The following is a 13108-nucleotide window of genomic DNA, read 5'->3' on the forward strand; positions in this document are numbered from 1 at the left end:
TACCTGTGACACTCATTGAAATAACAGAAAAATTGATACGTGATATTAAAATTCTTTTATTTTGCGATGCTGAAGCCCCTGACAGTTGGTTCAAGTATCTATGTACATATATGTAGACACATATTATTAATATTATTGAAAAATTATTACACTTAGTGTAAATTGATCGACATTGGGTAGGTGGATTTCAAAAACGTAATCGCTTGGTCTGGGTGGTTTTATTTGTCGTCCACGACGAGCGAAGGCGCAAGACTTCCTCCAAAAATCCTGTCCCTTCTCGGGGTTTGTTTTGTTTTCAATCGCCATACCAACTCCCTCGGTTTCGACGGTAGCCTATCGGCTCTGGGAGACCTTGTCTCTTCCCGTACGTACATGATCCCACCATCGTTATCTCAGGTACATAGCCTTACGTGGTCTGGCGGCCGCGGCCTAGGGATGACCCTGCGTCTTCCCCCGCACAATGGGCTACACCGTTAAGGGTGCGCGAGACCCACTAGGGACAATTTTTCTGACTTCAGCGACAGATGCGGCAGAATGAAGAAATTCCGGGAAAAGGATAAACAATGCCTTGTCTCTCCTGCAGAGTCAGACAGAGAGGAAACAGTCGCTCGCAGGAGAGACAAAGACAGAGATATAACAAAACAGCTTGATTTTTCGATGAACTCTTTTCCATTTCCTGAAGCGAAGAAGCAATATTTTTGGATGCTCTTTGCGTTGACATGTTATCCGTGTTATTCCAGATCAACGTTGAAAGCCCTTTTTTGGAAAAAATGTTCTGAAAAAATTTTCTTCTATAAAAACGTACGCTATTATTGTTTATAAAATTTTAAGAAACAAATTGCAAAAAAGGGCTCTGAACGTTGATCCGGAATAACGCGGAGATCATTTCAACGCAAACAGCATCCAAAAATATTGCTTCTTCGCTTCAGGAAGTCTGAAAGAGTTCATCTGAACAATTCGTATGCCATCATGGCTGCTTCGCTGTCGCGCTTCCCGACTTTCCGCCGCAGCGCTTTCGTCGTGTCTCCTGCTATTCTTGCACCGACGGTAGATACCCATGGTATAAACCGTGCTCCTGTAGGGCTGCAACGGAGAGGGAGATATGTCGCTCGCAGGAGAGACGAAGACAGAGATATAACCAAGCAGCTTGATTTTTCGATGAACTATTTCCCATTTCCTGAAGCGAAGAAGTAATATTTTTGGATGCTCTTTGCGTTGACATGTTATCCGTGTTATTCCAGATCAACGTTGAAAGCCCTTTTTTGGAAAAAATGTTCTGAAAAAATTGTCTTCTATAAAAACGTACGCTATTATTGTTTAAAAAATTTCAAGAAACAAATTGCAAAAAAGGGCTCTGAACGTTGATCCGGAATAACGCGGAGATCATTTCAACGCAAACAGCATCCAAAAATATTGCTTCTTCGCTTCAGGAAGTCTGAAAGAGTTCATCTGAACAATTCGTATGCCATCATGGCTGCTTCGCTGTCGCGCTTCCCGACTTTCCGCCGCAGCGCTTTCGTCGTGTCTCCTGCTATTCTTGCACCGACGGTAGATACCCATGGTATAAACCGTGCTCCTGTAGGGCTGCAACGGAGAGGGAGATATGTCGCTCGCAGGAGAGACGAAGACAGAGATATAACCAAGCAGCTTGATTTTTCGATGAACTATTTCCCATTTCCTGAAGCGAAGAAGTAATATTTTTGGATGCTCTTTGCGTTGACATGTTATCCGTGTTATTCCAGATCAACGTTGAAAGCCCTTTTTTGGAAAAAATGTTCTGAAAAAATTGTCTTCTATAAAAACGTACGCTATTATTGTTTAAAAAATTTCAAGAAACAAATTGCAAAAAAGGGCTCTGAACGTTGATCCGGAATAACGCGGAGATCATTTCAACGCAAACAGCATCCAAAAATATTGCTTCTTCGCTTCAGGAAGTCTGAAAGAGTTCATCTGAACAATTCGTATGCCATCATGGCTGCTTCGCTGTCGCGCTTCCCGACTTTCCGCCGCAGCGCTTTCGTCGTGTCTCCTGCTATTCTTGCATCGACGGTAGAAACCCATGGTATAAACCGTGCGTAAACACGCTTTCTCTCTGAGCGTAACTGACCTACGACGAATGAAGTAGGACAAGGATAGAGAGATCCTCGTCTCTCCTGCAGGGCTGCGACGGAGAGGGAGATATGTCGCTCGGAGGAGAGACAAAGACAGAGATATAACCAAGCAGTTTGATTTTTCGATGAACTCTTTCCCATTTCCTGAAGCGAAAAAGCAATATCTTTGGATGCTCTTTGCGTTGACATGTTCTCCGTGTTATTCCGCATCGCCGTAAAAAGCCCTTTTTTGGAAAAAATGTTCTGAAAAAATGTTCTTCCATCAAACGCTATTATTGTTTAAAAAATTTCAAGAAACAAATTGCAAAAAAGGGCTCTTTACGGCGATCCGGAATAACACGGACAACATTTCAACGCAAAGAGCATGCAAAAATATTGCTTCTTCGCTTCAGGAAATGTGAAAGAGTTCATCGTTATAATACTGAACAATTCGTATTCCAAGATGGCTGGTTCGTTACGCGCTTTCCGACGTCCCGCCCGCGTGTCTCGCTCCCCGTAGCCGCCTTAGTGCTGCGAGCACTGGTAAGGCAGCCACGGGGAGCGAGACGCGCGGGCGGGCAAGTGGGGGGATCTCTCGAGAATGCCACCGATCGAGCTACGAAGTGATCATGCCTGGGCTTTTTCTCCGAGCGTAACTGACCTACGACGAATGAAGTAGGACAAGGATAGAGAGATCCTCGTCTCTCCTGCAGGGCTGCGACGGAGAGGGAGATATGTCGCTCGCAGGAGAGACGAAGACGGAGAGATATAACCAAGCAGCTTGATTTTTCGATGAACTTACTACTTTCTGAAGCGCAGAAGCAATATTTTTTTATGCTCTTTGTGCTGAAATACGGAGAGTATTATTGAGGTGTTCCGTACAGTGCCCTTGTTTTGGAAAAATTGTACTAAAAAAATTTTCTTCTATAAAAACGATCGCTGTTATTGTTTATAAATTTTCAAGAGACAAATTGCAAAAAATGGCCTGTGTACGGGACACCAGAATAATACAGAGACTAAGAGCGGCGAGAAGAGGGAGACGGAGAACTTGTATAATGTATAAGGATTGTGTAACGCTAAGGGAAACCAATAAAGTTGTACATAATAGTAATATATATACATATATTCATGTATTTACATAAATAAATATAATATTTTGAGATAAGTATATATAATATTGAAGTAAAAAAATTAATTCCTAATAATAATTATTATAAATTTTGCTTTTCTTTTGGAATCGCGGTCGTCTCTTTCGGTACTACGGTCGCGGCCGCTTCTTCTGTGATGGTGGTGGTGGTTGTTGTTGTTGTTGTTGTTGCTGTTGATTTGTATGCTACCGCGCTCTCCGTCATAGCGGTATTGCTATTCTTGTAAAAAAATTGTTTCTGAAATTTTATATTGTATAGGTGTTTGTAGATGTTTAAATTTTAAATACTGTTCAACTTTTGTTGGAAAGATTTTATCGTCAGATTATCGGAAAACCTTAGAAAATCGTGACACTGCAGTTCTTTCACCGAAAAGCTGGTGAAAATTATTTTTCCATGTAAATTATGTTGAAATAATGTAATTTGTTAATTTGATATAAATATGTAAATATAATATAAAATAAGTAAATATTAATATAAATATTTATTTTTAGCATTAATATTTATATGTATATTTGAAACAGTATTTATTTCTATGTTGCGTATATTTGTGCATTTAATAAATATTTAAAAGTAATCAATAATTCAGCAATTTTTCTTATGATTTTAGAACTTCATCAAGGATTTTGTTATACTTCCGTGTGAGTCCGCGTGTTCTATTTGATGTCATTTTATTCAGTATATATTGGCGAACAAAGTGCAAAAAGAATTGAATCTAACTTGATCTGACTCGAAGTTTTATAGCTAATTTAGTTAGAAGGTGATTGAGAATTGTAGCGCTCCATGCACGCCTGTACGTTCGCGTTCGACGGGCCTCCTCTTGAATTCTCGGAACCTCGTCGAAAGAACTGTTTAGATTATAGCCATTTGAAATGTTATGGCTATGCTGCAGATAAGCCTTCTACTAATTGTAAGTCCTCTGGTCCTCGTTCGCTGGCTTTTGACTGCATTCATTGTAACAGTGCGATCGAAGACTACAGAGCGAAATATTCAAAGGCGATTTTATATGCGTATAACGTTTAGTTAAATTTTTTAGTGTAAATTATATTGTGTGTAGTGTATTTTTTTTTAGTTTAAGTATTGTTTTGTGTAGTTTATGTTTAGTGCGTGTTAATTATGCTGTGTTAAGTTTATTATTCGTAAGACTAATTAAATTGGTTGGACTCATCTGGAATCAAACTAATCACCCGACAAAGATTATTCGACATAATGCAGGAGCACAAAGAGAAAAATATTAGTCAGAAATGGAAATGTCTGGAACAATTTTTCAATCAACAAAATTACACAGAAGAAGAGCGTCAAGCATTCAAGCATATTCAATCATCGTGATAGGGAAATGTTACTTCAAGAACATTTTTGCAAAACGTTTTTAACAAAAATTAATTGTGAGTATCGTAATTATATATACATACAAAATATTGTTAACCTGTCATATCAACATATTCCATAAATCAGATTTTATATGTGTATTGCCGCTTTAGCAGTGATTATTATAAAAATTACCTACAGCATCAAAAAGTAGAGAAGATTTACGCTTTATAATCGTGGATGTTTCATCACTTTTGGATTATTCTCGGCAAAGTTATGCGAATTTGAAGATTGAGCCAATTTTAAATTAGCTCTGTCCGGCTTTTCCGGCTGTGCGACGCACAGTGGGGTATTTGGCCCGAAAAAGTGGAAAAAATTCTATTTCTAAATTTTTGCGTATGGCATAAAATTTTTGTTGTTTGTTGTAGTTAAACGTCTGAAGAATAAGGCTGCAATATTATTTTTCCTATTTACTGATGAAACTACATCAGCAGATTCAACCGAAGAAAAAACATTATCTGAGGAATGGTAATAATTTAAAATTTTCTTATAATGTATATTTATTTACTAAAAAGTTTCGAGATTCGCATATTTTGCATAAAATAATAATTTACATCATTTCAATATAATTTATGTGCAAAAATAACTCTTTTCAGCTTTTCGGTGCAAATATTCTACTATCGCCACGGTTTTTCATGGGTTCTCGATAATCTGAGGAAAAAATGTTTCTAACAAAAGAGGAACAGTATTCAGTCGTCTACAAATTTCAATATGTAAAAGTTTAAAAAAAATTTTTTTTTCAAAAAATTGAGGTAAGTTTGATTTTTTAAATACTAAAATGTATTTTGGATTTCATAATGTTGTAGCTTATATAATATTATAACCTTGAGCCTATAAATAACGCTACAATAGTTTTTTCCACTTTTTCAGGCCAAATAACCCACTGTGCGACGTGTGCCAACCAGCTCAAGACATATTGCGAAAAAGCAATATTTTTGGATAATTTTGATATTGAAATATTCTCTATCTTTCTGCAGGGTAACGTACAGAGCCCTTTTTTGCAATTTGTCTATTGAAACTTTATAAACAATAATAGCATACGCTTTTATGGAAGAAATTTTTTCAATATTTTATGAAATTGTATTATAATTATAATTTTGAATGTATTTTTTATTATAGGAAGACAGAAGATCCAATAAACTTGTGTAATGAAAAAAAAAAAATAAAAATCGCTGCACGGGGACTCGAAGGCCAGCTCCAGATTGCGATTCATACGCTCGACGGCTCGACAGCCGAATTTCAGTCTCCTTGCCGTAAAGTAAAGCAACGCAACATGGCAACATGGCAAGTGCTAAAAATAGATTGTGGCTGGCACAAGCTGGCACAAGCGCACAAGCAGCGCACACTCTCGAGAGATCCCCCCACATGCCCGCCCGCGCGTCTCGCTCCCCGTGGCTGCCATACCAGTGCTCGCAGCACTATGGCCGCTACGGGGAGCGAGACGCGCGGGCGGGACGTCGGAAAGCGCGTAACGAACCAGCCATCTTGGAATACGAATTGTTCAGTATTATAACGATGAACTCTTTCAGACTTCCTGAAGCGAAGAAGCAATATTTTTGGATGCTCTTTGCGTTGAAATGATCTCCGCGTTATTCCGGATCAACGTTCAGAGCCCTTTTTTGCAATTTGTTTCTTAAAATTTTATAAACAATAATAGCGTACGTTTTTATAGAAGAAAATTTTTTCAGAACATTTTTTCCAAAAAAGGGCTTTCAACGTTGATCTGGAATAACACGGATAACATGTCAACGCAAAGAGCATCCAAAAATATTACTTCTTCGCTTCAGGAAATGGGAAATAGTTCATCGAAAAATCAAGCTGCTTGGTTATATCTCTGTCTTCGTCTCTCCTGCGAGCGACATATCTCCCTCTCCGTCGCAGCCCTACAGGAGCACGGTTTATACCATGGGTATCTACCGTCGGTGCAAGAATAGCAGGAGACACGACGAAAGCGCTGCGGCGGAAAGTCGGGAAGCGCGACAGCGAAGCAGCCATGATGGCATACGAATTGTTCAGATGAACTATTTCAGACTTCCTGAAGCGAAGAAGCAATATTTTTGGATGCTGTTTGCGTTGAAATGATCTCCGCGTTATTCCGGATCAACGTTCAGAGCCCTTTTTTGCAATTTGTTTCTTAAAATTTTATAAACAATAATAGCGTACGTTTTTATAGAAGAAAATTTTTTCAGAACATTTTTTCCAAAAAAGGGCTTTCAACGTTGATCTGGAATAACACGGATAACATGTCAACGCAAAGAGCATCCAAAAATATTGCTTCTTCGCTTCAGGAAATGGAAAAGAGTTCATCGAAAAATCAAGCTGTTTTGTTATATCTCTGTCTTTGTCTCTCCTGCGAGCGACTGTTTCCTCTCTGTCTGACTCTGCAGGAGAGACAAGGCATTGTTTATCCTTTTCCCGGAATTTCTTCATTCTGCCGCATCTGTCGCTGAAATCAGAAAAATTGTCCCTAGTGGGTCTCGCGCACCCTTAAGAGTTGGCACGCATCATTATTCCAATAGCTCAATAACATTCCCCGTCCCCCTCGAACCAGCCTCGCTGCTCATTTACTTACATATCGCTCACATAAATTTATTTTTACGGAGAATTACATTTTTTACAACATACGGCACACCTCGCCACAATAATCTCGCAGACATCCATTTTTAGCCGCCTTAGTGTGGATTTATAGTGGAGCTGCGAGCATCGATGATAGCGGCGCGGTGAAAAGAAACCAACATTCGTGACAACATTCGACCACACTAATGAAAAAGTATACATATATGTATTTTCTTTATTTTTCTTTTTCTTTCACCGCACAGCTCACCTCGCTGCTCCACTATAAATCCACCCTTAGCGCTAGAAACAATAAACGCTCCTAATTCTATCCGCAACACTTATTGTTAGTGAAAAAAGTGATATTTGCAAAATCTTACAATTAAAGTAATTGAACAAAAGTAATCATGTCCCCTTATTTTGAAAGTATCACACAGCGAATATTTTTTAATAATCTTATAATTTCTTATATGTATAATAGCAGCAGTTATGTACGATTTTCAATAATGTATTCAAAATCATTGAATTTTACCGTTTGATTTTATATGGAACGCTGCGTCCGAGTTACAGTACCTTTTGCAAACAAGAATAAATAAGAAAATATTTTATTGATCAAAGTTCATCGTTTGAATAAAGAAATTCGGTTTTATTTCACCTTAAAATACCGAAATTACTTTTTTGCCAACCCAATATGTTAACCACAAAAGGTTTTACACAATCTATACATTTTGGTTGGCTACATAAGGGTTAAGCCTGTTTCCTGTCGAAAATTCCGACATTATCTTGTGACCAAGCCAATATTCCTCAAAAATACTAGTGACACTTATTCCTTTCGTTCACTACAATCATCGTACGCGTCGATTCGACGTCTCGAGGTACGATCGATAGTGTCCGGATGTTTTCAGCAAATATTTTGAAAGCTATAGCATGCCGCGGATTTTCAACACCTGCGCTGTGCCTATAAAAGCGATCATTAATGCGTTGCAATCGTCGCGTCGATCGAATCTCCTCGCAGAAGTTCATGGGTCTATCAAGGAAAAATGAAACTCTGCATGCTGTTACTGTTCGTCTTGCAAGTGAGTCAATGAGTTTGCGAGAAAGCATTTCTCAATCAGATACCCTAATCTTGATTAATACGTTCCCAGGCCTACTGCGGCGTCCTCGCTGTCCTGGAAGCGAAAGGTATTTGAGAATTCACAGATATACGATGGAGATGAAGTTTCAAAGGTTTTGTTTTTTATTTGAAACGTTTCGTTAGAGAATGGGACAGAAGTGGATGAACAGCGTAGCGCAAGGGTGCACAGAGTTGCCAGCAACGATTTTCTTGACAACGAGGACGATATTTATGCGAAGGACTTCATGGATCCGGGGACAACAGAGCAATCACTTCTACCTGGCAGTAGGAAACGCGAGAAGTTGCTTGAGCGGACTGATTCAACTCAAAGCGAGGTCAGACATTTACTTGCATGGGTACATTTTTTTTAACGAAATTATTATCACAATTCAAATGTCGACAATTCCTTGAGAATGGGAAATTTAGTGTTCGATTACTTTATTGGATGCGCTGTATACAAGGTTGTCGATTCAACGCGAATTCGCTAAAAAACGTAGCATTGTTTTTTTTCAGACGGAAATGTTCAAGTATTTGAGAAATATTTTGAAAGGGTTGTCCCGTGACATCGTGGCAAGGAATGTTGACATCCCATTAAATGAGCAGGCGGAAGCGACCGAGTCACCAGCATCCATTAAGGGAAACGCTATCTTTTCGAGGAATCTGCTTAATCTGCCGGAAGAAATGGATATTTTCTTTTCGGACGACCGGGATACACAAAAGAGCACACACAAGCCTGGTATTTCTCGTTTTCTATTACGTCAAATTTCTTGTTCTTCATGTCAAACATATTGTGTGTGAACACAGATGTTATAAATTATTAAGATAGGAGATTAATAGACTAATGGTTAACCTTGTTGAACTAAATATTTCATGTATGCTTTTAGGGCACGACTACATTGCAAAATGGAGTGATTCCGAGTCGAAGATGATGAATATCGATCGATATCTCGACAGACTGTTGACGGAGATTCAAAACCACGTGGCATGTATTCGAAACGTCCTCGAGAGACTTTGTTGGTAAGCAGAGCAAATGAAACAGCGAAGAACAATGAAAAGTAAAAGCATAGGTATTATCGTGTTACATGTGCACGTGTTTCAGGAAACATCGTTCGAAGTCACCGCCTCAATTGGAAGTCGACAACTCGAGACATCCTCCGACAAAACAATAGAAACGACACTTTAAATCAGCGGTTTCCAACCTTTATACTACTACACCTCCCTAAAAAAGCCTATCTTTTAATAGATATAATGATATAGACACGTTTTAAATAATAATAACTCTTTATTACAAGAAAATACTGGCGCAAAAAAATTTTTGGCGCCTTCCCTGGCAATAGTCCGCGCCTCCCAGGTTGGAAACCGCTGCTTTAAATCGAATTTCGGAATCAACTAGTAAAAGGCACATTTAATTAAACGATTATCATCGAAATTCTAGCAGCGTTGCACTTCTAATAAAAGCGATTCGTAATATAATGCATATGTAAGTACACATTTTCGAGTCGTGCCAGATATTGAATGAATATAGGCTTGTTGACGATGTAAAGGAAAATATATAAATAAAATGTCTAAAATAAATGCATGCGCACAGTTAGTACATATTTCTATCATTTGAAAACGTAAATATCTATGTTTATTGATAAAGTTTATTGATATGTTTATTGGTAATTATTGCGAACAGGTCTGCGTACTCCGATTTTGATGAAATTTCAATATGTTATGCAGCCATACATTTTGCACAACTTTTTCCTTTTCCAATATAGGGGGGTCGCTTTTAGTTTTCGAGATATTTGCAAAAAACTATCGCTAATACTGTATTGAATTTTTCGTATTCTTGAACGCTCCGTGGCAACGTATGAGAGAAAACAGGGTCTCAATCTGGTCATACATATACAGGGTGTCCCAAAATTCCTTCAACAGCCGGAAATGGGAGGTTCCTGAGATCATTTGAAGCAACAGTTATCCGCGACTTTGTTTAGGAGTTATTAACAGGCACACAGATCTACAAAAAGTATTTTTTAAGTTTTCAATATAGGCCCACATAAAAAAGTTAAAAGTTCAACTTTTAGTATTTTTTCAACAATTCCGATCAATTGCATTTTTTGACTAATTGCTCCAGATTCCCAAAAAAAGTTCAAATCGTATAGTACAATATTTAAAAAGTTATCGTCTTGTTTATAGAGCGGTCTTAATCTTTTGTCCGCCACTGTACATCGATCGCTCCTGCGATCCTTGTCTATGATCGAGTTCAGTTCACACATGACGGAACGGCCGTAGCAGTGGGGATCGATATCGATTCACGCGATGACTCGATGTGTAACCAACGTGGTTGCAAGTGATAACTAAAGCGTGATGGCCATTTTTTTTTTAGCCAACATATCTGTCGAGAGCTATTCCGCGATTCTATTTTTGGAAGCTAAACATTTTTTCTTGGGGGGGACTTGGCACCCTGCCCCTCCCCCTGGGTGCGCCATTGATAATTAGTCACAGCTCTAAGTAATGGTTAGCTATTGTATGATGATCAGTCATCACTTTTTAGTCATCAATCACTGTTGAAATCGAAATATCTTTCAGTTTTTTAATAAATGAACTTTGGTTAAGCCTGGGTTAGGTTTGTTTGTGAGACTGTTTATTTCAGGCATAAGAATGTTTAACAATGATTGAACACTAAAAAAAAAATAGACGACAAGCATCTTATTGATAAATAAATTCCTAATTATTAATAATGTAGAGGCGCACATTAGAGGTCTACTTGTGACGGTTTTATACGTCGAGGAGCAGTTTATCTGTACTCCTTGTAGTAATGTATCAGAGTTGGGCAATAATCAATTAATATTTGAAAATGAATAATAGTCTTTTTGAATGTTAGTCATAGCAAAATAGTGATTAGCCAAAACTTTTTGATTAGTTAGTGATAACTAAATGGCAAATAATTAGAGACAGCTCTAAGTAATCGTTAGCTATTGCTTATTAGTCAATTAGTTGTTGATGATCCGTCATCAATCTTTAGTCATTAATCACTATTGCCCGATTAACATACATTAATATTGTTAATTAGTTATCACTAACTAATCAAAAAGTTTTGACTAATGAATATTTTGCTATTACTAACATTCAAAAAGACTATTAGTCATTTTTAAATATTAGTTGATTAATTATTGCCCTACTCTCTGGGCCCGAGTCAATCCTGTTGCGGGAAGAACCGGAAAATACTATTTTTGCGTTATTTGTGGGCTCAAGGTCATATAAAAGTAGATCGTTGAACTCGTCTTGACGTCAGTTATAATATTATGACATACAAAAAGAATTTTAACATTTAAAAAATCAGAATGCTTTTTATTTTTGTCAAAAAAAATTTTTTCCTTAATTCTATATGTATAGAGAATTTTGTGCATGTTTACATACTCTTCAACTTTTATAGGAAACATTCTTCCCTCAGATTATCCAAAACCCTTGAAGAATCGTGATGAGATTGAGTGCTTCCGCCGAAAAGCTGGAAAAAGTAATTTTTGCCGGTAAATTATGTTCAAATGATGTAATTTATTATTTTAATACTACAATTAACAAAGTAAATAAGATAACACGTTAAATATAAATATACATATATAAACCGGACTTTAAATCTAACATTATGTATAAACACTATATAAAATTAGAACTGAAAAAAGGGAAGGAAAACTAAAAGATAACATAATACTCTGAATCTCTCTCAATATCAGTAGTGTAAACAATTCCGGTAACTGATAGGACATAGGATTATAGGATCGTCTCGTATTCGTGGAAGTCCGTGCGAAAGCGTGAGTTCGGCGTACAGGCGTACTACGCGATACGCTGCGACATTCCATGCTCATTTCTACTTAAATTAGCTATAACTTTTCAATCTGTGAAAATCTGTGACCAATTCTTTTTGGACTATGATCACAAACCTTTATCGAATGCAATATGGTACGAGAAAGAGTACTCAATATTGCTCAATAGTATAACAAAATACGTCAATAATGTTTTATAATCGTAAAAAAATTTACAGAATGATTGATTTTATGTTCGCAAATATTAATAACTATACTAATCTAGATGGTAACAAAATGAAATCTGTGCGAAAGTGCTCTATACACCTAACTGAATCACTTCTGTAATACAAGAATTTACACAATTTTCCTCAAAACACTTGAAAATTGCGAATGTACGGACGCTGTTTCAGAAAGCCTGCCGTAAAATCTCTTGACTTTCGATGAAGTATACTACAGCCTTGAAGCTTTATTCTACAGACCGTAGTCTACCTTCAGATTGTAACTAGAAAGGAACAAGAATCTTACTAGATTTTGGGTCGAAACATGGGTTTGCGATTTTTCGCTTATTGTCTTTATACGAGCAAATTTTGGGCTGGCTGAGGGCTCATTCGAAAGAGGAATTCACTGCAGGGTACTCTGGTGATGACGTAACGAGATTATGTTTATATGTAATAATATTAGTGTCCAAAGTAGGCAAAAAATCGAGAAAAATCCCGCAGATTTCAATGTATTTTTTTCTACCTCTAAAAGCCTTTTTTTTATATCACTGACGGTGCCCGTGCCGTAGACTGGTCTGGTCATCAGAGAGGGGGTACATCATCTCACCATAATTCCCCTCATCTGGCGACACTTCCACGCCAGTGTCACCAGGTTGCCAGCAATTGAGGGGAATGAAGTCTCTCTGATGACCAGTCCAGTCAACGGCACGGGCACCGTGGTCTACGGTCTTACAATTAGTGGGGGACGTTGGAGTGCGCGAATGGTGTTTGAATGGGATAGTGGAAGAGGAAAAGGAGGGTATAAATGTAAGTCGATGTTGCGTTGGATCAC

General features: G+C 37.8%; 1 protein-coding gene and 1 long non-coding RNA gene across 2 annotated transcripts; both read left to right on the plus strand.

Annotated features, from left to right (window-relative positions):
* Positions 1–4151: 4151 nt before the first annotated feature.
* Positions 4152–5772, plus strand: LOC143210308 (uncharacterized). Its single transcript, XR_013009233.1, has 5 exons — positions 4152–4620; positions 4972–5071; positions 5200–5355; positions 5474–5581; positions 5723–5772. It is a non-coding gene; the product is annotated as an uncharacterized LOC143210308 (long non-coding RNA).
* Positions 5773–8118: 2346 nt separating this feature from the next.
* LOC143210634 (uncharacterized) lies at positions 8119–9803 on the plus strand. Its single transcript, XM_076427656.1, has 6 exons — positions 8119–8232; positions 8302–8338; positions 8415–8605; positions 8784–9006; positions 9155–9287; positions 9370–9803. Exons 1-6 carry the CDS (start codon positions 8197–8199, stop codon positions 9437–9439), a joined length of 690 nt encoding a protein of 229 aa, XP_076283771.1. The 5' UTR covers positions 8119–8196; the 3' UTR covers positions 9440–9803.
* The last annotated feature ends 3305 nt before the right edge of the window (positions 9804–13108 follow it).

Source organism: Lasioglossum baleicum, chromosome 7 (genome assembly GCF_051020765.1).
Source record: "Lasioglossum baleicum chromosome 7, iyLasBale1, whole genome shotgun sequence".
In the NCBI taxonomy this organism is placed as follows: Eukaryota; Metazoa; Arthropoda; class Insecta; order Hymenoptera; family Halictidae; genus Lasioglossum; species Lasioglossum baleicum.

What these genes read in the sequence shown, in the direction of transcription:
- LOC143210634 (XM_076427656.1), top strand. Translation starts at nt 8,197, where the DNA reads ATGAAACTCTGCATGCTGTTACTGTTCGTCTTGCAA. An exon ending in CTGATTCAACTCAAAGCGAG is followed by an intron (nt 8,606 to 8,783) that starts GTCAGACATTTA and finishes GTTTTTTTTCAG; the next exon opens with ACGGAAATGTTCAAGTATTT. An exon ending in GTCCTCGAGAGACTTTGTTG is followed by an intron (nt 9,288 to 9,369) that starts GTAAGCAGAGCA and finishes CACGTGTTTCAG; the next exon opens with GAAACATCGTTCGAAGTCAC.